This window comes from Larimichthys crocea, chromosome XXII (assembly GCF_000972845.2).
Source record: "Larimichthys crocea isolate SSNF chromosome XXII, L_crocea_2.0, whole genome shotgun sequence".
NCBI lineage: Eukaryota > Metazoa > Chordata > Actinopteri > Sciaenidae > Larimichthys > Larimichthys crocea.
Genome location: NC_040032.1, coordinates 17,699,726 through 17,724,135, shown reverse-complemented (window position 1 = coordinate 17,724,135; position 24,410 = coordinate 17,699,726). Strand labels below are relative to the sequence as shown.

Here is a 24,410-nt window from a genome sequence, read left to right as displayed (position 1 = left end):
TTTCTGTGTTAAAGCATGTCACCCAATGTCCGCCGTTGTTTACATTTCTGTAATTTTCAATCTGACTTTGATTCAGCAAATTCATCAAAAGCTTGTTTCTGTTCGGCTCTTTAATCTCGTCTGCTTTTTGTGCCCGAATGAGCTCCATTAACACGTTCTGCACGCAGCACAGATACAGTACAAAGTCGCTGTGTAAATGTTTGTCATTTTTTAGTGACTTGGTAAAGATTTGTTATGTAGCTGTCATTTAATAAAAATACTAACATGCCGTGAATACTCAGAATACTTCTAAGACTGGAGTACCCTCCTCTGTTGTTCATAATGTTAAAGATAAACTGATTTAAACTGAAGAAGAAATATCAATGAAACTAATTCTTTATGATGATTAATATACTTTTAGTGCAGAACTGAAATAATCAGCACAACATAAAAAAGTAGTTTGATCTATGAAGAAAAGCTCTAACTAAAAACTCCATTAAACAAATTCTCTGTTTTAATCCTTAAATATGTTTGAGTTTTTCACTATTTCATGATATTTTCAATATTACATATTACAAGTAGTTAACTATTAATTCAAAAAAGAATTAATAGTTAACTACTTGTACTTTTAAGGGTGGCAGTAGCTCAGTCTGTAGGGACTTGTGAGTGGTGGTCAGTTCAAGTCCAGCATGGACCACAGTATGGAGCGTGGACTGGTAACTGAGCAAGGTACCAAACCTGTGAATGCTCCCAGGGTACTGATACATTACTGCACATCATTCCACATTTGCATGAATATCGGTCCTTTGTGTGTGTGTGTAGTGTAAACTTAATTAAAGAAACAATTTCCCCACCGCTCAAGTTAATCTTCTTAAGCGGGTATAGTTACAATGTATCTCCAACACTTCATTACACATGCAGTGTGGTCGTCACTGTCATGTTGTAAAGGTAATTAAAGTATACTCAAGCTAAATAAAGTGAGGTTTCAGAAAATATAACATTTCTTTGTTTGTTTTGTTATTTGTATATTTGGAAATTTCTAGATTTATTTCAGGGGAATACTCAGTGTACTATTACATTTGTGTGACTGCCCATCGCTGCTGGTTATTGTCCACTATTTGAAATAAAAAAGATAACAATAAGTCTGTTCTAGGTTACCAAGAGTCCTTCTACCACTTCACACAGTGGTGGACAAACAAGTGAACATGAAGAAAACAACAATCGTCAACACTTCCAGCACCCACAGCTCAGCTCATAAACCCACCCACAACCCCACATGCATCAATAATTTAACTGTTGAGGTCAAATATCTCTGAACTTTGACCACTGACAACCACAAACACCTCCAAAAAAAAAGAGTCTCTGCCATCCGTAAACATAAAGCTCCTTCTGTCACTGCTTTACAAAAGTTATTTAAAGTCAGTAAGGCCATTACACGCAGAGCGGTGGCAGATTCAGATCCCTGACCTATAAACTGGCACACTATGGCAGGAGTTTTGTCCCGTCTGCCATCTCTTAACAAAACATCACGGTAACCACCGTGTGCTGAGAGCTATATGGATTGTTACCTATTGGATGTTTATGTCATTATACTGTGGTGGTTATGTGAGGCTGTGGCAACAAATGGCCTCTTAAGAACAATAAGGTATCTATGTTAAGTCATTAGTTCAAGCCAGAGCCAACATGCGTAATACCAGTACCCTAAAAAAAGCTCACCTAATTAAACTGCAGCCTTTAATGACGTCATTATTTACACATGCTTGACATATAAAAACAATCTTTACTTTGCCGAGATGCTCTGAGGTTTGTGGTTTGTGATCCCACCTGCACAGAGAGCATCTGTAATAATGTGTAGATAAACTTGCCACTCTTGGCCTTTTATTTCAATGTAAGGAAAGACCTGGACCAGAGTGGAGGAAGAAGAAATCTTCAGCATGTTTACTTTATTTTTGAATCAGTCAACAAATGAGCTGAACTATTTTTGAGCACAGGATATGAGCAAGTTAAAACAACTGAATTTCACTTTCACATTAACTTGATGTATAAAAGGCAACAAACTGAAATGTACAATGTGCTGTGTTGTACCTGATACTGCAGGTACAGGAGGAAGCTATTAACATAGAGCATCATTTACAAAATAGGAACAATGTACAAAACATTTTCTCAGTTTTAAAACTGCATTATAAACAACGTTTTCTTGATGCTGCATATTAAAAAAAAAAAAAAAAAAGAAAGCAAAGAAAATTAAACTAGATGTCAGAGTCCACGTCGCTGTCTCCCCCTATAGATCTGAACTCTTCGCTCTCCTCGTCTTCACTGAGCTGGACCTGAGAGAGCACAGCCGGGCCTCTACTCCGCGCTTCATCTTCTTCATCTTCCTCCTCCTCCTCGCTGATGCCGTAGTCTTCTCCGTTACCCATGCTAGACGGCTGCATCTGACTCCGGCTCTCTGTCTCCTCGTAGCTGCCGTAACTGCGACAAAGAAAGAAGGTTTTTACTGTTGATCAGTCACAGGAAATGCAATGTATTTGTCACACTGACATCAGCGCTAACCACAAACACTTATTTTTGACTGGCGGCTTCATCAAACTTTTGGCCGTGCAGAACAAAAGCTGTGTCAGTAAAAACCTGGTTTTGGTGGCTCTGATGTCTACATGTACATGTAGTCAGATGTTTTCAGTAATAATCTTAAAGCAACATTTGTCACTTTGTTAGCATGAAGACTGATTGTGGAAGACTACCTCAGGCAGAATTTGGTTTGTTACTTTGTAACTGCTAAGAAAACAATCAGGAAATAACTTCTTATTTAGCTGATTTATCAGCTTTTTCGATACCGACACTCCCTCACAAACTTCTTTGTGTCCCTTTTTTTTGCAGAGTAAACTGCAAACTGGACACAGATTTAGAAGCTGGGTAAACAAAGCCAGGACACAACAGGTAGAGTATCAGAGTTTAGACCATGAATCCACCTGCATATTCTCAGCTTCAGAGAAATTTCAGACTGACTGTGGAGGAGTTTGACTGGTCTAATCGTCTGACTGGCAACCACAGGCTGACGTCGAGTTGCATAAAGCCTAATCTGGCAAATTTGTGAGGTTTCAGAGACTTAAATCATCTGTATTCCTGAGTGGCTCCTGGGCCAGTTGTACCTGACGTTGCTGTCTTCCATGTGAGGTTCATCAGGCCCGTCCCCTTCGTATGACATCATGCTCTCCTCCTGCTCCATGCCCATGCGAGCCGTCTCCTGAGCTCTCCGTGGAGGCGGAGGTCGCACATCCACCTCTCTGTCCGAGTCGCTGCCACTCTCCGACAGGTGTATGGCTGGATAGGACAAACAACAAACACAATAATTCTGTCACTTTATATTCAGCATTTATGCACTGATGATTAATTGTTTCTGTTCATATTCTTTTAGTATAGTGACGACTTTTTTCAGCCCTGCGGGTGGACTTACAGGAGAAAGGATTGTCGCCCTCCTCTTCGCTGGCGTCGTCCTCTCCGTCAGACATGAGCAGGTCCTGGTACAGCACGCTGGCTTGGGCCGGACGGTTAGACCTTCCGTCCTCTTCTTCCTCTTCCTCCTCCTCTTCGTCATGGTCGTGCAATCGTCTGCGACGTGGCAGCAACATTTCCTCTTCGTCATCTTCGTCCTCTAGATCTCCGTCTGCGTCCTCTGCCTAAAAAGACAGGACGGACAAAGTAGTCATGGAGAAAAAAAGGAAGAAGTGAGCAGGGTGAAAAGTAAGAATCAAGAATCAAGAAATAAAAAGGTTTAAATGGAAATATGAAGAGAGTTTTGGGGCATTTTTCTGTGTGGCAAATCAAAATTGATGAAGGTGTGGAGAGAACTGGACTGTAACTCCTAAAACTGTGTGAGAATTAACTAAATGCATCATTAATTTTAATTAAAATCACCCCATTTCAATTTAATCAGGCCATAAAAATGGCAGATCTGACCTCAGAGGGATTCTGATATAGCTGCTTGAATAAATATGGGTATCAGTATGTCTTACAGGAGCAGGAGTCTTGGGTTTGCCATCATCCTCCTCCTCAAAGCCTTCAATGTCCACATCTGACTCTTCCTCCCCGGGTCTTCTGAGGTGGCGACCCTGAGGGGGCAGATGATAAAAGTCTGAGAACACTCAAAACAACTCCCCTCAGTAATGTTGTCTGTAATGTTCTAGCCTGTAATGAAATTGGGTGCTCTGAGGATAGTCTGAGGAGGGGTGGCATGTGGTTTGTGAGCCTTATATCTGTCTCTCTCCATACCTGCCCCCCTCTCTTCTCTGGAGTAACAACTAGAGGTCCCTCAGAGAAAAGGCTGCTGGTCTCTCTGGGCAGACTCCCTGAAGCCCCGCTGTCAAACAGATCAGCAGGCTGGCCAACGCCACACAAAGCGGCGCACAGACACACAAACGGAGAGGACAGGACAAGACGAGGAAGAGCGAAGGAGAAAAACAAGGTGGGAGAAAGGAGACACTACAGTGAGGAAACTAGATTGTAGAGGTGAGACGTGAAAAGTCTGGAAAAGGTTAGTGCAGAGAACGAGCAAAGAAGTACAAGGGAGCACTACGAGGAGCGGCGAGGAGACTACTGCGAGTTTAGGTTGCCTCGTGTGGCTCGTTGTAAACAGCTATTATGAATGTAGCCACAGATAGATACCCAGGAAACCACCATTTGCCAAGATAGTAAACAAAACCGAGGCCTTGGCTGCTCTCCTACCTGCGGTGTGTACGGTCCAGGTGTCATCGGGTCCAAACACTCCAAGTCTGCTGCATCAAGAGCGGCTTCTTTAGCGGTAGAGATGTCCTTCTCCAGCTGGGTCAAGTGCTCATCATACTGGAGGCACAACAACAGGAAATGAATACACTCACTGATCAATAAACTTGTTTTTAGCATTTTTTTCATGTTTTTTTCTGACTCTAATCTCCATCCGTTTGTGTGCAAACATCGACTTGGAACTATGATGATTAGCCATATGCCTTTTCTTATACAGACTACTTCATGATACATCGAGTGGCCCATTCAAAAAAAAAAAAAAAAAGCCACAGCTCTCTTGTTTACACTCGAGAACAGCTGTTAGTGCTGTAGGCACTGTTAGCATACTCTCTGTGGAAAGACTAGAGATCCATGCTGAAGTGAGGAGGAGGAGACGGATGTAAGCACCGAAAGTGGAAAAGATGGTACAAACCATCTGTTATCATGGAGAATGTAAGATCTCCCCTCAATAAGATGAAGCCAATGGCGCTAACCAGGCTACAAAGGGAGCATGGAGAGTGTAGCATCACAGAGACGTGGCTGAATGAACTCACTCTGGATAGCTTTCAACTTGTGAGAATGGACGGGTGAGCAAAAAAACAATTTCTTATCCACCTTGTGTACATGAGCTGCTCTAACAAGTCAGTTTCTCCGGTGTGTGTGTAAAGTCTGTTGTGTCTTATCTTATTTCTCACAGCGCTGCTTTGCAGCTGTTCTCAAAGGTAAAGCCCAGCCCAACATGAATAACTACATAAATACTCGTCAACTATTCCCTGTGCTATTAAAACAGGTCAAACTAAAAGACCCAACATACCTCTGCCAAGGTTTGCTTGCACACGTTGACAATATCCAGAGCGGTCTTTGTGTAAGGACTGTCTGGACCTGTGAGAGACACACAAAGGCTGAGTGTACTTCACATAAAATCTGAACCACACTACAGAGTTCTCCACACATGATAACATATTTACCGTTATACTTGATACTGTTGGCGTGGATGAGACTGACATCTGAAAGGAACGCATCTCTGTTCTGATATTTGTGTTTGGAGATGTTCTGTGGACATACAAACAAACAAATTAGACATTTTTAGTTACATTTCTTTGTATTAAAAATATCAAATATGTTTCAAGGTTGACACACAGTGAGACTCTCACCTTGCGGATGCTCTCCAGATCCATCGGGTTTATGATCACCTTATAATAATCGGGTACAAACTTTTTGTTGACAGGATGGTGAAACGGCCACGACTACAGTGAAGGAACGAGAAGCAGATCGTTAATTTTTAATCTGCACATGAACTGATCTCAAACTGACTGATGTGAGAGAATGGAAGACTCACATCTGGAACCACCATCATTTTCTGGGTCACGATGTTGTCCAGGATGAAGGAGAACGCCACCTGATCGTCGTCATCCAGCAAAGGGTTGATGGCTTTCTCCAGCCTCACCAGCCGGTCCTCCTTCTGCACACACACACACGGTTTATAACGTGGAAACTTATGATGTGACAAAAGATAAAAAATTGAAATAAACTCTCACCTCTTTCAGTTTAGCATCGCACAGGTCCAGCATGGACTGTGCCACCTGTGTTATTGGATGTTTGGCACCTGGCAGAAGAAAAAACAAGAGAGTCGTCTCAAAACTTTGATGTGGGTTTGAACTGAAAGTAAGACTTGAGTCTGTTTTTTTAGAAATGTACCGTTGTAGGTGGCGCTGTTTTTGACGATTACTTCCACCGCCTCACGAAACTCCTCCCGTGACGGGTACATTCGCTTACGCACGTTCTCTCTCAGTGTCTGCAGGTCCATGGGCCGGGTGATGATCTTATAGTAGTCCTTCACAACCTTGGCGTTGACCGGTGTGTGGAAGGGATACGTCTACATAGAAGAGAAGCGAAATGATGTGAACGTGAACACTGAAATGTTGAGGTGGATGAGCGTGTGCCTGACGGATCTTACGTTGGGGTGATCCCTCATGTCGTTGATGATGCTCTCGAGCACAGAAGACAAGGTTACCATGGGGTCAGTGCGTCTGCGGTGGATGGCTTTATGTGGTTTCTGTGAATATACAAAAACATGTAAGTGATTCGCTAAAGGGAATCAGATCAAAATGTGTTGGAACAAGCTGTGAAACATTAGCTTACGTTGAGGTAGTCGCAGTGCACAGCGCTGCCTACACGCCTCTTCTTCTTTGGTGGGAGCTGTTGCTTGGGGAACTTGAGCACTAAAGACTTCCTGCGCACCTCATCGGCACTGTAAGACGAACAAAAGTGTTAATAACTGCAGAGGGCAGATCAGAGTATCTTCGATAAAAAAGTAGGAATGAGAACAATCCGCTACCTCTCAATGAGCTGTTTGCCCAGCACGATCTTGGTGCCCTCCACCTTGATCAGTTCCTCGTTGTCGTTGTGGATGACAGTCTTCTCCAGCTCCTCCTCCTGCTCCTCCGTCATGGCGACGGGGTTAGAAGGTGGGGCGTTGGTTTGATAGTACAGCGGGCAGAACTTGTTGGTCCTCATGTGTCCGATGGCTCCACATGCACCGCACTTTAGCTGGCGAAAAGAGGCAAACATTGAGGAACGCGACAAATAATCGAGCTGTGCTTTATGGTGATGATACTGGAAGAAAAAAACCAATGAACCCAAATCGGCCAAAGGTCTGCATTTAGCTGGGCACCAAAGAGCTGGTGAGGTAAAGGAGAGGAGTAATATAGTATTAAATCAGCAGGCTTACTTTTACCTTGAGGTCAGGTCTCTCTTTGACCTTCTTGGCCTTCTTCTCTGGAGGTCCCTTGATCTTGTCCTTCTCTTGGTTTCTCTTCAGCCTCCTCAGCTGCTCCTGAATACGCCGACGCTCCTTCCTCATCTCCTCCCTGTGCTGCTCATCGAAGAGGGCGAACTTCCGTCTGCAGAAAGACACACAGGACCAGCTGGTTCAGTTGTGAAGCTCTCTGGTTTTCTCTCTAAGCACTAATTCAACATTTGTCTGTATGTTTTTAGATGTATGTTGCGTGCAGCCGCATCCCAAATAACTGAAGAGTGTGGTGGGTTATTCCCGGGGATCAAACACCCACAAAAGACTCACATGAACTCATCATCCTTCGTTGTTCTGATCCTGGTGTAGGCATCAATGACTGAAGCCTTCCGTACTGTCTCGCAGCGGACATACTCTTTGCCGTCCTCGTCCCTGAAGGTGCGATAGATCTTGAGTCGGCGTCCTGTGGCCGAGGAGTTCAGGCTTGTGACGGAGGATGTGTCATCGTCCTTGTGGGAGCTGGTGGATAAGGAGCTGGCTGTAGGAGCAAGGAGAAGTAAAGGTTACGGTTGGACACACAAATTTTCCTCAGACATGTCCTCAGTGAACTTTAACGCAGACTCACACAAGCCTTTGCGACGCTCCTTGCGTCCCTTGTTGTCACGGTCGCTCTCCTCGCCCATCAGCATCCTCTGCAGCTCCTTCCTCTCCTGCTCCTCCCTCTCGCGGGAAAGCTGTGAGCTGGTCTTCTTGTTCTGCAGCATGTTCTCGATGTTCTTCCCCATCTCCTCAAAGTCGCTGTCCTCGGCTGAGCTGCTGTCTGTGTCTGTGGAGAGCACCTCTGTCGACTCCAGCACTCTGTGGTGGGGCGTGCAATAAAGAAAAGGACTCAAGCTGTGCTCAGACAGAATCCTTAATCACTAATACAACCCTGTACAAGAGTCTCACTTGTTCTGCAGGTCAAAGATCCTCTGGCACTCTTCCTTGTAGCGCTCCTGGTGCTCAGCGACGGAGAAACGAGAGCCTCTGGCAAACTTGCTCATGGGTCCCTCGCCTGAACGGGCCTGCTCTGTGGACATGGTTCTCACCACGTCAATCACCTCCCAACGTGAGAGCTTCTTGATCTAACGCACAAACACACAATCACTTTAACAAGTCTGAAAGAAAACGTGAAAACAGAAAAGATGCTTGCAGATCAACGTGTTCTTACCTCATCCTCCGGTACACCAAACTTGCGCAGGAGCTGCTTCGCGTTCTTCAGCGATAGCCTCCTCAGATCAGCGTCTGTCCCTGTCACCGTCTTCTTGGCCGGCTGTGGCTCTTTGTCATCCTGAAAAACCACACAGGATCAAAAATTTCACCTCCATGCTTATAAGGCAGAACAGTGGGGTGGTGGACTTTTGATTCAGATGATCAGACCTTCTGTTGAGTCGGCTTGTTGGGCACTTTGACGTAGGAGAATCCCTCCCCACAGCCTGTAGGATCAGCCACGCCTGTCACCTCCAACAGGCATTTCCCCTTCATGGCAGAAATGAAGGCTCTTGTTGTGTTCCAAGGAGCAGTACGCACCTAGGAGGCATGAGACAGGATCAGTGTGATGTAAACATAAAAAAAACACTCTTGTTAAACTCAAGAATTGCCTAATCAGTACCTCGTCATCAATCTTCATCTGGAAGTCTTCTTCGTTCTCCTCCTCTGGAGCAAAGAAGGATTTCTCACCATATCCGGCGTCCTAAAGAGGTAAAACAACTCGTAGTTAAGCCGTGCCACAATACTCGCTTGTGTTAACCACCTGAAGCTCGTCAGATGTCACTGTTACCTTGAGTCTCTGCTCTGCCACCAGCATGCTGTAGTAAGAGCAGCACTGCTCTGGAGAAACCATCGCTCTGATCTCCTCCTCTGTAGGCAATCTGAAGTCAGGCTTCAGCACCCACCAGTTAGAGTCCATACCTGGCATGACAACAAGACACTGTTGGACATTTCCTCTCACCTACAGCCTAAAACAATCTTGTTACAATTTAGGCACATGTATGTTAGAGAAACATTTGTGTCCTGTGTCCTTCTGCTGTCCTTACGCTACATCTTACCTCTATAGTAAAATCCATTGCTGTTGTAAAATGCTCTTTCCCTGTTCAGATTCCTATCTGTCAATTCAAGGCACACACACACACACCGCTGAGCTCATGCAGCTTTACTCTTTACAACCTCAACACTGCCCTGATACAACACAACTGGGTTAAGGTTAGAGCAACAAATGATGATCACTGAATGGTACAGGGAGCAGACCGATCTACCTGTACGTTTGAAATCAGCGCAGAGTTTTAGTCGTTTCCTGATGCTGCTCTCTGAGTGAGAGGGGAAAGCTTTCTTTATGTCCTCCATGCGGATTCTCCGAGGCCGATCCTTGCTCTTCCAGAACAGGCGGTAAATGAACACCTGCAGAACACAGAAATAAGAGCTGAGCATTTGCAGCAGCGACAGCTTGAGTTTCAGGGTGGAGGTGAGGCACATAAACAAACCTGTAGGAAGTCTCTGATGTGAGTGTTGGCTCGCTTGGAGTTGGGCCCTGGCACCTCAAACAAGGGGCACTCCTGACCGACTACGATGATGTCCACGATCTCTCTGATGTAGTAGCCGTGTCGTGTTCGTAGAACCAGGAAATCAGTTTCTGGCATCTTGTGCAGGTAGATGGGAGCACGGAAAAGGTTGTTTTCAAACGCCTAAAAGAAACAGACCAGACACACGGTTTGCTATAACAACAGACCAGTGACCATTCACATATTTTATCTCATCTGTTCACTGAATGTTTGATGGTGCTGACCTGAAGCAGCTGTCCAGGATGCAGAGAACCCAGGAAAGGGGATGTGTGGCAGTACACGGTCTCTCCGTATTTACAGTCAGGCGCTCCAGGATCCTTTCCAGGTTTCTGAAAAATAAATATGTCAGCAGATTTTATTTTCAAATTTTGAAGATTTTCAGACACCTAAGCAAACTCTTGACTGGAAAACAAAGACTAGACTCACTCTTTTGTAGTAGTTTTTGATCTTGGTGGCCATGCCCACTTGCATGATGAGCGGGGCATATTCTTCACTGTACTCTGCCAGGATCAGATCTCCATCTTTGCCCGTCAGGTCCTGTGGAGTCCTCATGAAGAACATGTCTCCACCTCCTGAAGCCTGCCGCTCCTGCTCTCTCATCTACACAAAGATGTACACTCGTTAATGTTAATACAAGGTTATTTGAACATTTACAGAGTCTTACAGAGTGTCTTGAGCAGGGCTCTACCTTGGCCTTCTTCTTTATGTGTTTGAGTAGAGGCTGGACAGCGTGGGGACCCGGCTGAGCCAAAGCTCCGAACGAGTACTTCTTCAGAGTCGGTCGATGAAACTGGCGCAGCTTCATGGGTCCCATGTGAGTGGGGAAGAACGGCTGCCTTAGCTCCAGAGCCGGGATGGAGTGCTGTTACGAGGACAGAATCAACATGTCACAGGTTATGACTCTGCTCTGTGTGATACTTACAGTATAGATTATCATTCACAGCTTTTGTCTGCTTTATCTTTGTAGCATTTTTGCACCACCTACCTGAATGATGTTACCACCGAAGGTTCCCCTCAGACCTTGCTGTTTAGGATAGTAAAACTCATCGTTGGAGAGGTTCCAGGGGTCCTTCACTTCAGGCTGGGACATGTTCTGAGTTGAGAGAAATCATATTTCTCACTACAGGAAATGTAATTCGAAGCTCTTCTATGTTTGAACTCAATCCCAAAACTTCACAGTTGCTGCTCTCACATATAGCAATAGAGGTTTGCAGTGGTTTCATTTCAACATAATCTGTTTATAATAATTCAGTTTTAGATGAGCCACATCTCCAATGAAGAAGCAGACCTTTTAAATCTGCCTTTTCATATAATCTAACACGTGCCTCCGTCTGCCCTGATGAGGCGGCGTACCTGCTGTGGCTCATCTTTTATCACTCCGGTCTTTCCCAGCAGGATGCGGCTCTTTTTGATTGCCGTTTCCTTCTTGTTCTCCTTTGATGGGGAGTGCGAAGTCATCTCCTCCTTTTCATTAGGCATTTCTACAAAATAAACCGAAAATAAAAATACATGTAAAATTAAAAGCAGAGACTGTGTCCCTGTATGCTATTTACGTCAAGGACACACCATCTACCTCAGTGCAAAGTTTCAGGAACCAAATGACACAGATCCCAGCATATTTGCGCTTGTTTCTTAAACTAACAATAGATGCTCATTTGAAGACTGGGAGTGAGTTCAAGTATCTTGGTGTCTTGTTCACAAGTGATGGGAAAATGGACCGGTGGGTTGGTGAGACACCTTCAGTATTGCAAACATCGTACCAGACCATTGTGAGGAAAAAGAAGCTGAGCCGGAAGGCAAAGCTCTCAACTTCCTAGTCTATCTATGTTCCAACCCTCACCTATGATCATGAGCATTGGGTGCTGCTTGAAAGAATGAGATTGCGGATACAAGAGGCGGAAAATAGTTTCCTGAGAACCCTGGAGGGACTATATAGCCTATCTGAACACCTCAGGATCCCCCAGAAAAGTCTGAAATGCCTTACTAAACCTGCTGCCACAACCCCGGATAAGCACAAGGAAATGGATGGATGGATGTCACTGATCACACAGATCTGTTTGTATTTTGTTTGACCATGGCAAAGCAACTCCATCACCTTGTTCTTCTGAAAATTCAGCCTTCAAAAACAGATGAATGTGAAGGTGTAGCTCGACATTTTGGATTTTGAAGACATACCTAGGATGATGTTTTCATCATTTGGATCCAGTGTAAGAACAGGAGGCATGAGCAGGTGATCCATCTCCTGGTCATCCCAAATAATGTTATCCTCCCAGCGTCCGTACACCAACTCCTCGTTATCAATGGGGAAAATGGAGAACCAGGGACAGTCTTCTTCATGAGAAGCTGCCATGGGACACAAAACAAGACAAGCTTTTTAGGTTTGGTGACTCTATTATTTGTACTTTAATCTAAAAATAAACTCACCTTGATTATCATGGCTGTTTTTTTCCCGTTTAGAGCCGGAGATTGAAGAAGCCTTAGGCATGGGTGGAGGTGTCGGTGGTACCAACAGGGAATTACTCCTTGTCAGACCTGTGAGATTAAACAGATGTTTAGTGTTTGTTGCTTCTGTGTTTTGCTGCTAGAGTGTCTTTGCACCATGTGGGCACAGGTCTGTGTTTCTTCCTGCCAACTCACCCTGCTGTGCGTTGTAAGCGTTGGCGTTGCGGGTCATGCTAGAGGGCAGCCACCCCGCCAGGCTGGCTCGCTGAGTCTTAGTACCCTTGTGTTTCACTTCCTCCCCATTCCAAATAATATCGTCCTCCCATTGCAGCTGAGTGACCATCAGGAAGAGCTCATTCTCAAGAGCTTGTTTGTCCTTATTTCCACCTTCGTTATCATCGTCTTCATCACCATCACCATCGTCTCGCCTCAGAAACTAGAGAGACATTATGCAGAAGATCTGTAACACAGTCACTATCGTTTTCATATTGTGCCTACAGATGTTCATGTTTGCGTACCTCATGTGCAGTCTCTGCTATTTCTTTTGGTGCATCCTGTTTCTCAGGCTCACTGGACTGCTCCTCTTTTAACTTGAACCCGTAGTTGAAGTTGCTTCCATCCTCAGAGACGCCTAGCATGTCGTACCAGAGCTGAGCTGGACCGTATCTCCATTCTGCTACTTTAGGTCGAGACTCTGCTTCCTTGTCGCCATCCCCACAAGTCTGTGAGAACTTAGATTCCACTGGAGCCATCATGGTTATCTGGATGGCACAGAAAAGCATGTGATGTGCAGGATACAATGACACCAGCTGGTACTATGAGTGCCTGAGATAACACTGAAAGAAAGGTTTACCTCATCATCAGAGAGACACTGCTCTGGAGGTGGAGCAGGTGCAAACTCGTAAATCCATCCAGACTTCTTCTCCAGGCTTTGCTCTGTGGGCTCTCCTTCTGGAGGAGGTGTCCCAGGCTGAGGGTCTCGATGCTTTCTCTTCTTCTTCCTGCGGGCACTCCTCCAAACCGATGGCATGTTCTTTCCGGGACCAAACAGACGCAAGAACCTGAGCACCTAGTAGAACATCCAAGAAAGTGAAATGTTAGTGAACCCAAATGAACTTTAGCATGTGTACATTCAGCTCTGGACAGTGCCGGTAAAGGTGTCTTACCCTTCCAGGCCGAAACTCTGGGAAGAGCTCTGTGACACCTGGCAGTGCTTTGGCAGCATCCTTCTGCATGATGCCAGCAAGAGGGAGGTTGAGCCTATCCGGGGGGCCTCCAGCCCCTAAACCCTGACAGGGACGGTCAGTTTCGGACTCAGAGTCTGAGGAGCTGCTGAAGTCAACCTTATCAGCAGTAGAGGATGGCGCGATGATGGAGGGAAGGATGATGCCATCACCCTCTTCCGCAACTGTGAGTGACAGATCATAAATTAATCCTCAGATATAAAGTACTTGAACGTAACCTATGATCAAGTGTAGTATCTGTTCTTCTGTGACAATAACATCCACCCTTAGCAAATTCACTTCCTCCAGACTAGCAGTTTTGTCAACAGCTCAAACCTCAGAGGAAGACTATTTCTCTACAGAGACCAATTACGAGTAAACATGTCCTCACCAGATGTGCTCTGAGCAGCTGTAGGAAGACTCGGTGGCGGTGGAGGAGGCATAAGCTTTGAATCAATATCCTCGCAGTCGGCATCATAGTCATCCTCATCATCTGAGATTAAGGATTATAAAAACATATAATTAAAATAAATAAGTGAATGAAAATAATATTTTCAAGTATTCTGGAGAGTCAAACAAAGAGAGACAGAGTCTTTATTCATAGAGTTGATCACCTGTTTTCCTGCTGGGCTGCAGAGACCCCATGGCCTGACGGTACTTCTTTGTCTCGTCCTCAGCGACCTCACTGATGTCAGAATAATCCACTGCATCTTCAGTGCTTTTCACCCAACCTTCAGCGTCCACACTAGCAGACTCTCTGCCTTCCTCCTGACTCTCGTCCTCATTGGCAGTGATCTCTGTAATGAGTGAGCCCAGACCGAGAGTACCCAAACCAGCTAAATGCTTTTTGGACTCCTGTGGTGAGAAGAAACGTCAGAGACAGAACAGAAAGTTGTAGTAAGCAGTGACCCAAAGAAAACAGTCTGTTGTATGTAATAGGGATGTAACAGTTCACAAATTTGTACTGAAACTTTTCAGCATGGGACTTTTGGTTCAACATGCATGTGTACTAAACAAAGTACAAAGTTTTAACTGCTGCATGTGCAGAACTTAATTTAACTCAAACGTTCCCAAATGGCCGGATGTTGTTGTTCAGCCCATGTGCATAGAAATGCAGAGAGATTGCCAGTGTGGGCACCAGATGTGATTCAGCACAGTGCAGCCCCGTAGTTATGGCGACCACAGATAAACCAGAGCTTGGAGATCCGCCAGCATCTTTAAAGTCTGCTGTTTGGGATCTTTTCAGTTTCTCAATTATGGATAGAGACAAGCTGATTGGATTAAAGCTACATGTCACCCGTTATGGAATTTTCTATCCTCACGTGTGGGCCTTGAGGTCCTCGGCAGTATTAGTTGTTAGTATTAGTTGTTTGGCTTTGATTGAGAACAGTAGGTGCCAGTCTATCTCAACACTGTGGTGGCCAGGGTCGAAAAGACCTATTGCTGCCTTCCTAGACATAATAGATAGTTTGCCGTTGACGTTTCAATTTGTGTAAACAGACATCTGTGTCTCCAGACTAGAATATTCTGACAATAACACCTGCATAAGTAAAAACATTCTCTTTGACTAATTCTGGGCGTATAGTATTTGTGGTGTTATCTTTGGGTTTAAAGTCTATCCACCAGGATGAGTTGGGCAGAATGTGAGACTGACTCAGGCACTTCTGATGAACTTTGAGAGTGTCTCTAATGCTCCTTGGCCGAGCATCAATAAATAATACAGCATAAGACATCAGAGGCTCCTGAACACTTTCTTCCTTCCTGACCTCACCATTGACTTCAGCAATTTCTCCACAACGCCGGCGTTGTTCAACTGCAATCAGGTACGTTACTGGCTGTATGTCAAATTTATTTGAGACGGCATAGAGTGAAGTGTGACAGCAGGATTGAGACTTTTTCAAAGAGAGACAGAGACACTTTGTCCAGTAAATCACAGTTAATTATTTTTTTTTTCCTTTGAGAAACATACTGAGGTATGTACCAAACTTGCACTTCACTCTGGTTTTTCCTGCTGGAAAAGTCGACGTTCATCTTCAGGTTATGCTGCCTCAAATGAGTCTGACGTACACGCTGGCATGCAGCTTTAGTCCAATCCACCTGTCTTTGTAGTTAGCTGAGAAACCATAAAGTTCCCAAACAGTACACTTTGTTTATAAAAAGAAGCTCTATAATATCCTCTGCTGTCCTTCCTTTGTGATCCATTTTATGTTTTGCAGCCAGGCAGGTTATGCTCAGTGTCCAGTCACATGATTCACATTATATAGCACAACAACAACTTTAACAGATCTTGTTTTTGGTTGATGTTTTCATCAGTGTAAATGCCATTCATGATCAAAATACATCAAACACTCACATTGTCCAGAACACTGTCATCCTCCAGCTGTCCATCTTCATTGATGTTTCCAAACAGGAAGCCCGTCAGAGAGAAAGGGCGATCCTGGTCCTCATCACTGTCTGAGTCCGACATCCTATAAATGTATGAATAACATTTTTATAGTTAACGCTTACATCTTCTTATCCTGAATGCCTTACAACATTAGCATATCACTGGATATCACAACATGTACACTTAGTTACTGCTGTTTCACTTCCCTACTAGCCTTCACTGACTAACTAAGCACACATATTCTCATTTTACTCATTCATAAAATAAAGTATTAAGACAACAAACGTTAATAAATGTTTATTTTCACCTGTAGCTTTAATAACAGACAAACCTGATCCTGCATTAGAGTGCAGCGTTGGCTAGCTGCGTTAGCTAACATTAGCTTGCGAGCTACAGGATTAAACCTAAACTAAAAAGACTAAATGACAAATGTCACAGATGTAACTCGCACTTACCTCCCGGGACCTGTCTTCAGAGCCTGAGCTCTCGGCTTTTATCCAGCTTGTTGTATCAACTGAAAGCTAAAGTACACTTCATTAGCAGCTCGAGGCTAACGAAGTTAGCTTATGTTACCCAGACAAAAATAACACGTAAAAACTTAAATCTGTGTAAACATATTTACTGCGTGTGTATCAGCTTTGTAAGGTAAAGAGAAAACCCCCACAAAACTACATTTAACACAGGCTTAACACGCACAGGTTCGGTATAAAATGTTTGTTTTTATTTGTGTGTCGGGCACTGCAGCGCCGCCTGCTCGGCTAGCTTAGCTTAGCTCGAGTCTGGACAGGGTGATGCGTTCAGGCGCTCCCTGTAACGTGGTAAACTGTACGACCCAGGCGAGGAGGGTGGTGCGTTCAAGAGCTTCCCTGTAAACGCTGTAAACGTGCGGTAGACGTACAATTTGGCGGCAACATAACAGGGAGCAAACTCCTAACTTATCTTTTATTCGAAATATATGTATTTATTTGTCTATTCCACATTTTAATCTGTTACATTATTATTACTTTTATTTATTTATTTACTTAGTTAGGTCTCAGTTTACTTCTATTTTGTCTATTTATACATTTTGATAGGTTTTATTTCATTTATTAACCTGCCGGTGTTTTATAACTGCAAAATGACAATTTTTTCCATTGATATTTTTAATTTTAATTGCATTTTAATACATATATTTTGCATTTATATATGTTGTTTGCATATGTGCCCTTTTTTATGTCTCTTTTTATTACATTTTCAAAAAATAAGACAGAACATACATGACAAAAACAAATATAACATAATATACATTTGGGTCACATACCAACTCAGGTTCAAAGTTGTACAGGCAAGACATTCTGTAGTCATCGCATAAAAATAAAATAAGGACAAAAGGTAGAGTGTACACTGCCGTGTGTGTGTGTATAATACATTCACATGTTCATGTTCAGAGAGAGGTGCGTAGAAACAAGCAAACAACAAAAAATAATTAAATGGTATGTCATCTGCCACGCAGAGCAATTTCAGTTATGATACAAACCCTCTTGCAAAAATGGTAGAGATATTCTGTGCTGTATTTTTGTTTATACATTATTTAAATTCTAAAAAAAAAAATATATATATATATATATATATATATAGAGGGTATGTGTAACTGTATATAATAGACATATAATCTATCTGTATGTGTGGGAGGCTGTTTGACTGTGTGAAGCACTTTGTATCGCTATACAAATAAAGTCTGATTGATTGAATCATCCTTATAAAGTTATATTTTCTACAATACAATCAGCTCTTCTTCCTTGGTGATACATTTCATGTTTTGTAGCCTGGCAACAGCAAACACATTACACGTTTATTATGCCAAGGGTTCTCTTAACATTTATTTAATGTGGTTATTGAGGGCACCCTCGTGTGGAGATGCATTGAAGACCTTGGCCAGAGTACAGAGGGAGCCTGTGGTTGTTCAAAATGTTCTTACTTCACAATCAGCGCACAGATCACATTTTCTTCACACAGAACATAAACTCACTAAAAACAACATATTCATAAGGATTGTACCTTTATTCTTGTAATAATAGTAGTTATCAACTTGTGAGCACCAGAAGTTTGTTTTAATAGAGATATTATAAATCAATTTTTCCATCCATCCATTCACTTTTCCGGGGTTGGGTCACGGTGGCAGCAGATGTAGCAAGACGTTCAAGCATCCCTCTCCTTAGCAACGCATTCCAGCTCCTCCTGGGGGATGCCGAGGTGTTCCCAGGCTAGATGAACTATATAGTCCCTCCAGAGAGTTCTGGGTCTGACTCGGGTCTCCTCCTCTAAAGGGAGGCGCCCAGGGGGCTTCCTAATCAGATGCTTGAACCAACCTCAGCCAGCTCCTTTTGACATGAAGGAACAGCAGCTCTGCTCTGAATAAATGTTTGGTTAGTAAAATGACAAAGTCCTTAAAATAAATAGTGATAATCCTTTAGTGGTGTAAATGTATTCAACAGAAACACAATGTTTACCATGTCTCTACTATTATGTCATAACTACAGAGGTCCCAAACAGCTGAAAAAGTTAAAAAAACAGCCAATAAAAACCAACATACAGTAACAGTTTAGCCAGTTTTTAATAGTTTTAAAACACTTGGTTTGGAAAAAAGTACAAAAGTGATCCTGGACGCCACAGTATGAAACCAGCCCAATAATGCAAGGTGATAGGTGTGTTCCTTTAAAAAGCATCTTCTACAGACATGTTAATTTCAACTGGCCTTACCATACACATACTGTACTCACTAAAACAGATACAAGCAATAGTTTAAATACAATGGCTGACCCCAGTAATACATTTACAAGTGATTCTTAAAAAACTAATTAAAAGAGGAGAGGGGGAGAGGGGCTGGAGGAGAAAAAGAAGTCTGACCACAATGCCAACCGGTGTCTGGCAGTAAAATCATGCATTATTACAATCGTTCCACTAAAGAGAAACAGCAAAGCACTACAGCTGTCACACAGTGAGAAAGAGGGCAGCCAAGGGGTGTCTCTCTATCAGACAGCCTTTCAGAGTGTTCATTGGTTGATTTATGAATTGTTAACTGAGAGAGAGAGAGACTTCTCTACTGTTTGAGCAGCAGCTCAGTGGTCACCCATCCCACATTTTGCATACATTGTAAAGTTGCGCAGGGTCTCCGTTAAGGAGATCTTGTCGTTCATAATCAATTTAGAAAAATAGAACTAATTGCTATTGAAGAAAAACCCCCAAACGTGGGGTTCTTCTCTTAGTATGTTGTGAGGAAATAAAAAAAGCTAAGAAATACTGTTGAATAAATAAATTGCATGACATCCATAAAAATGAAGTGGGTACACTGAGTCGACAGAATGCCATCCACGTACGCACACCATGCTTTTTTGTTTTGGCCCGGCAGTGTTTAAAAAAAACAAACAAACAAACAAAAAAAACGAGGGCTCCATCCTCCATCCCAAAGTCACATCCCATGATCCAGTGGAAAAGTTGCCATAAAATATCTAAAATATGTCGACATTTAGAGAAAGGTTTTTCTTTGATTCAACAATTGATTTTTCCATGTACAACATGGTCTCTGGCTTTACCAATTAAGAAATAATCGATGTTGATGGCAATGAGGAAACACAGGAGGGAGACTTTCACAGTGTTAAAACAATGAAGCCGCTCTGTGTTGTTACCCGCTGGCTGGCCTATTGTTAGGGCAGCAGCAGTGAACTTCCTGTCCGGTCAAACTTTTTTCCTTTCGAGAGGGCAGCCACTTGTTTCATCAGCTCCCTGTTCTTGGACTGTGGAAACAAAAAAGATTAACGGTGTTAGAAAGATCACTTACAGTACTCATCATTCATCCGACGCTACAAGCTGAAGTGTTTTACCTTTAACTGCTCAGACCGCACTGATAAACACACCTATGGTGCGTTAACCACAGGGAGCAGTCAGCCTCGGAGTCACACTTTCAGAGCTTCAATCATAATAAAAAAGTAACACCACATCGACAGGAAATGTCTCAACTGACGCGCCCATTGTAGCCATAACAAACTTTAAACAAAATGCAACACGTGACTCATACATGCATCATGCTGGCACGTATATGGCACACAGGACTAGACACTGATGATATACTTAATATGGTTTGAAGTAAAACCAAAGTTGAACTTTCAGGAATGGAAATTTTGATGGAACTGGCTTTGCTTGGGGTTATTTTGGAAAAGTTGAGCAATCAGATGTTCAGACCAGTCAAACTTCCACAGTCAGCCTGAAATGTCTCTGAAACTAAGACTATCCAGGTGGATTCATGGACTAAACTCTGACACTCTACCTGTAGTGTTCTGGTTTTGTAGATTTCATGCACCCAGCTTCTAAATCTGTGTCGGACTCACAATTTACAGTGTTCTGATTGTTTCATAGCTGTCATGTTCAGCACAAATAGACACATCCCCAGTGCCTGATTCTGTCTGAATGCAACCTTAGTGATGCAGTGTCCTACCTGCTGTTGCTCCATAGACTCTTTGTGCGATTTCTCCATCTGGTTCATCTTCACTCTCATATTGGACTCCTGGTACTGAAAGTCCGCTTTGAGCTCCGTGAGCTGGAGGAAATTTAATAATCAACACGTCAAACAAATAAACCAGCAGCGACGTACTCAGCTTAGACTCAACAGGCAATGGCGGGTAAATCTACCTTTCGGTCCTTCTCGAGAATAGTTTGATCCCGCTGCTGCAGAAGTCTCTTCAATGACATCACTTCCTCTTTCAGCTGACTGATGAGGATGAAGTTGTCGGTTCCTCCAGAATCCATCGACTGGGTGATGGAACTACTGATGGGAGAGAGAGGAATGAGCATGAGGCCAGCACTGAGGTGGGTAAGATGTAGAAGGAAAAATGTACAGCACATGTCGTACCTGTCCCCGTTGGATGGCTTCATCTCCAGTTTTGGTTTCTTCTTTGGAGTCTCCTTCTGGATTGAAGACGATTTATGGCTGCAAAGAAAATCAAAATATAAATTTGAGGCCTAAAAATTCAATCAAGTTGTCATTTTCTGATTATTCAGCTGAAATTAGAAGTTTTACCTCTGCTTCCACAGTCCCTGCTCCTGCTCAGGACTCAAGCTCCCACTCAGTCTGAAAAACGACAAGTTAGCTGTGAGTTTCTACCGTTCGTTAACATGTAAAGGCAATAAAACAGACAAATCTTTTCAGTATATTGTCAAAATCAACAGTGTGACTGTCATGGGGATGTAACTGTGAGTCACAAAGCAGAGGACATACTTGTGATGAGAACTGCTGTGTCTGTGTTGGTGGTGTTGGTGGTGTTGGTGATGATGGTGAGGTCTGGAGTGGTGGTCTTTCTCGTTCAGGGATGACGAGTTAGAGGAGCCGAAGCCCTTCCTCTGCTCCTTGGTCTTCTGCAGGACTCGGCGGTAGGACAGGGTACAGAGCCAGCACAGCAGTTTCCCGTCCACCTGTAGGACAGGTAGAAGACAGTAGCTCATTAAACTCTCTGTTAGACATTTACTGTCACATTAGACGGTATGTGTGTGAGGTTCGTACCTTTCTCCGGCCCTCCTCCTTACGGTCAAAGGCGCATTGCTGTTTGCACTGCTCACAGGTCTGTGGAGGTCCATACTTCTTCTCTGAGTTAGTACAGCGCTGGCACTTTGTCCCAATAAACGCTGCAATGATGTTACAGTACTGGCAGGGTTTGGGCTGTAAAGACAGACATAAGACTGGTTCAACAACTGTACGCTATGTACACCTTGGATCATTAAATACAACTGGAGAGCGCATCAGGGGAAAAAAAGGAACAGGAAAACCTTGTTACTTACTGTTCCAAACTGTTTAACGTTCTGGGCGCATTTCTTGCAGATTGTATTGGTTTTACTGTAAACAAATCAACAGGATAAGACAACAAAATTAATGTGAAATGCAAAAAATGTACATATATATATATTGGCAAAAATAAAAATTACTCTGTGCACACATCTCACCTCTCCTGCTGAAACTCAGATCTGCAGTACGTGCACTTCACTATTGGATGAGCAATGCGACACTCCTGTAATGATAAACCAAAGGAATGTCAAGACGACTGCCTCGTACATTGTTGCGTATATCGGCACACTCCTGTCTTTGAGGTGAAACATGTAGAAGATCTGACTGTTTGAGTGTGGGCACCAAGTCAGGGGTCCCACTGTTCTCAAGACACCATTTTCCAGGACATTATGTAGCCGGCATGATGGACATGGATGGCTCCATGCACTAATATGTTTATCTCTGCATAACATTTAAGATGTTTTAATGTCACTACTTTTACAACTATCTCTTCTTGTCTTCTATTTTAGATTTTTTTTTTTTTTACTTATTTTAATGCTCAATTGTAATTTTGTTACTATATTTTTGATTTTTAATTGTACTCCATCATTTGGAAAGCCTGTTGCTTAGCAATAACTATGTAAATAAAATGTATTATCAATAATTTATAACCTGAATCCATTTTTTCTCATGAATTATATCAACCGTTGCTGCCTAAACACCAAAAACTTCAGACCAAGCTTTAACTGAATGTACCATTCAAAGTGGAGTCAGGTTTCCTAGCATTATTAACAGCCTCTGCCTCTCATCAGTTTACACTTAACACCTTTATTATTAATATTAAGTAGAGTCTTTAATGAGGTTAATTACACCCACTGTGAGCTACTATTACAGAAGTTTTGAGGAGCTCTGATAGACAGTCTTTAAGTTTAATCTCTGCTAAAAGGAAAATCATTTTCCAGGATATTTTCTCCTGTTATCCATAACTGGAAAACTGGTTTCCAGGTTTTCCAGGCATGTATGCATTGTTCCTGCTCTAGTTAAGCTGGGCAGCGTAGGTTGGACGAGCTGCTGTTGTCTAACACATTAACATCCTTGATGAAGACATCTAACTGAGTTTGCATTTTAGTGTTCATTAGTTGACCTTGTGCTTTAAGTATCCTGTGCAGAAGCCCTCTGAGGAAACTTCTACAGGGTGAAAAAAACAAACACACTCTCCATTTTGTCAACATAAAAAAAAGAAGCAGAGACACAGAGGACTTGTTGTAGCATCAAGGCTCCAAACAAACATGTCTGCTCCTCAGCTGTTAGCTGCAGCTCCACATCTGAGGAGCAACAAGTTGGCAAGCGTGTGCATGAACGGCGATTATTTTATATTTTTTTAATTTGCACATATATATTCAGCCGGTACAGACGTGTCGTGAATGTGTTATGACTCTTTAACAAGCAGCATGAGCGTGTTGGGATGATACAAACAAGGTTGGATCCGGTATTAAGAAGCTAAACGCTGTTACATAACAAACCCGTGTAACTTCTTCTACCACCATCACCATCTACTCAACACACTCGGGTGATGTTTGTGTCTTTGTGTTTGTGTTTCTCAGCCATCCTCTCATCATCACACTCGCGTACCTTGCACAGCTGCTGGCCCTGCGACAGCTCCTCGAAGGGGTACCGCTGGTTACACTTCGTACAGGCGTACAGAGCCGACGTTGCCATTCTCTCCAAACTGTCACCGGGCTACGAGAAGGTTAGTCCAGCTGCGAACCGAGAGGGATTAACGGCGCTGTTTTCCTCCACACACACACACACATAAACACACTCACTCACTCTCACACACACTATGTTGGCATCCAGCTAGTTAGCTAACGTTAGCTGGCTCGGCTAGGTAGGGCACCACAGAAATAGCTTAGCTGGAGGAAGGAGGCGAAGAACAATAAACTCCAAATATCTGTGCTCGCTCGCGGCTCCTACGTGATTCGGCCACGCGAACTTGAGGTCGACGGTTGGTGATACGGACACACAAACGATCCGTTCACACAGATCTGGTGTTTTATGTCTAAGTTTCCACTGTTCTCGCCAAGAAAGGTATTTTCCTGTTTTCCTTCGCTCTTTTTTTGTATCGACGCCGTCGTCGTCGTCGTCGTCGTCATGTAACCGGAAGTGGCCCAGAAGAGCTCCCAGAAGAAGAAGAAGAAAAAGGGAAACCTATCGCGACACAACGTCCCGTCCGCGGGATTTACATTTTGAAATGAGAGCAAGCCAATCAGATGTCCGGATTCATCCAACACGGGAGCCGCGTTACGGGTAATCGTGTCGTTAAACCTGCGCAATTTTAAACTAATTTAACGGTTGTTAACGTTGTTATTCCGCCTTGTTTTATGTCTTTTATTATTCTATGTGTTATATTTATTATTATGGAGTCGTTCATGTCAGGTTACATTTCATTCAAATTAATTTATTAAGAAAATAAACTGATATT

At 43.2% G+C, this 24,410-nt stretch overlaps 2 protein-coding genes across 7 annotated transcripts; both read right to left on the bottom strand.

The window, feature by feature from the left end:
- Positions 1 to 1,890: 1,890 nt before the first annotated feature.
- taf1 (TAF1 RNA polymerase II, TATA box binding protein (TBP)-associated factor) lies at positions 1,891 to 16,928 on the bottom strand. Of its 6 annotated transcripts, none has more exons than XM_010731813.3 (41): positions 16,593 to 16,928; positions 16,105 to 16,219; positions 14,366 to 14,606; positions 14,143 to 14,244; positions 13,695 to 13,936; positions 13,382 to 13,597; positions 13,047 to 13,289; positions 12,724 to 12,964; positions 12,511 to 12,618; positions 12,262 to 12,429; positions 11,440 to 11,567; positions 11,072 to 11,179; positions 10,775 to 10,948; positions 10,513 to 10,686; positions 10,311 to 10,415; positions 10,009 to 10,209; positions 9,784 to 9,925; positions 9,577 to 9,633; positions 9,309 to 9,439; positions 9,141 to 9,221; positions 8,909 to 9,058; positions 8,700 to 8,819; positions 8,438 to 8,613; positions 8,115 to 8,347; positions 7,820 to 8,027; positions 7,469 to 7,640; positions 7,076 to 7,287; positions 6,880 to 6,988; positions 6,695 to 6,793; positions 6,436 to 6,613; positions 6,276 to 6,343; positions 6,077 to 6,199; positions 5,892 to 5,984; positions 5,706 to 5,790; positions 5,552 to 5,619; positions 4,702 to 4,818; positions 4,249 to 4,356; positions 3,993 to 4,088; positions 3,434 to 3,656; positions 3,129 to 3,300; positions 1,891 to 2,451 (listed from the first exon to the last, which is right to left on the bottom strand). In XM_010731813.3, the coding sequence occupies exons 2-41, from the start codon at positions 16,216 to 16,218 to the stop codon at positions 2,229 to 2,231; spliced, it is 6,009 nt and encodes a 2,002-aa protein (XP_010730115.3). In that variant the 5' UTR covers position 16,219; positions 16,593 to 16,928; the 3' UTR covers positions 1,891 to 2,228. The 6 variants fall into 6 exon arrangements, with proteins under 6 accessions (XP_010730115.3, XP_010730116.3, XP_010730119.3 ...); XM_010731814.3 differs by having other exon boundaries at positions 7,475 to 7,640; XM_010731817.3 differs by lacking the exon at positions 4,249 to 4,356.
- Positions 16,929 to 19,535: 2,607 nt separating this feature from the next.
- On the bottom strand, positions 19,536 to 24,086 carry fam76b (family with sequence similarity 76 member B). Its single transcript, XM_010731811.3, has 10 exons — positions 23,561 to 24,086; positions 22,108 to 22,172; positions 21,946 to 22,000; positions 21,671 to 21,826; positions 21,389 to 21,582; positions 21,191 to 21,241; positions 21,023 to 21,100; positions 20,803 to 20,938; positions 20,609 to 20,710; positions 19,536 to 19,910 (listed from the first exon to the last, which is right to left on the bottom strand). The coding sequence occupies exons 1-10, from the start codon at positions 23,645 to 23,647 to the stop codon at positions 19,821 to 19,823; spliced, it is 1,014 nt and encodes a 337-aa protein (XP_010730113.1). The 5' UTR covers positions 23,648 to 24,086; the 3' UTR covers positions 19,536 to 19,820.
- Between the last annotated feature and the right edge of the window lie 324 nt (positions 24,087 to 24,410).

Bases quoted from the DNA above. Each gene is read 5' to 3' on its own strand.
- taf1 (XM_010731813.3), bottom strand. From the start codon at position 16,218: ATGTCGGACTCAGACAGTGATGAGGACCAGGATCGCCCTTTCTCTCTG. The intron at 6,614-6,694 runs GTAAGATCCGTC...TCTTCTATGTAG, and splicing joins ACATGAGGGATCACCCCAAC to ACGTATCCCTTCCACACACC. The intron at 3,657-3,992 runs GTAAGACATACT...CTGTCTTTTTAG, and splicing joins AACCCAAGACTCCTGCTCCT to GCAGAGGACGCAGACGGAGA.
- fam76b (XM_010731811.3), bottom strand. From the start codon at position 23,647: ATGGCAACGTCGGCTCTGTACGCCTGTACGAAGTGTAACCAGCGGTAC. The intron at 21,583-21,670 runs GTACGAACCTCA...CCTGTCCTACAG, and splicing joins AGGAGGAGGGCCGGAGAAAG to GTGGACGGGAAACTGCTGTG. The intron at 19,911-20,608 runs GTAGGACACTGC...TTGTTTCCACAG, and splicing joins AGTCTATGGAGCAACAGCAG to TCCAAGAACAGGGAGCTGAT.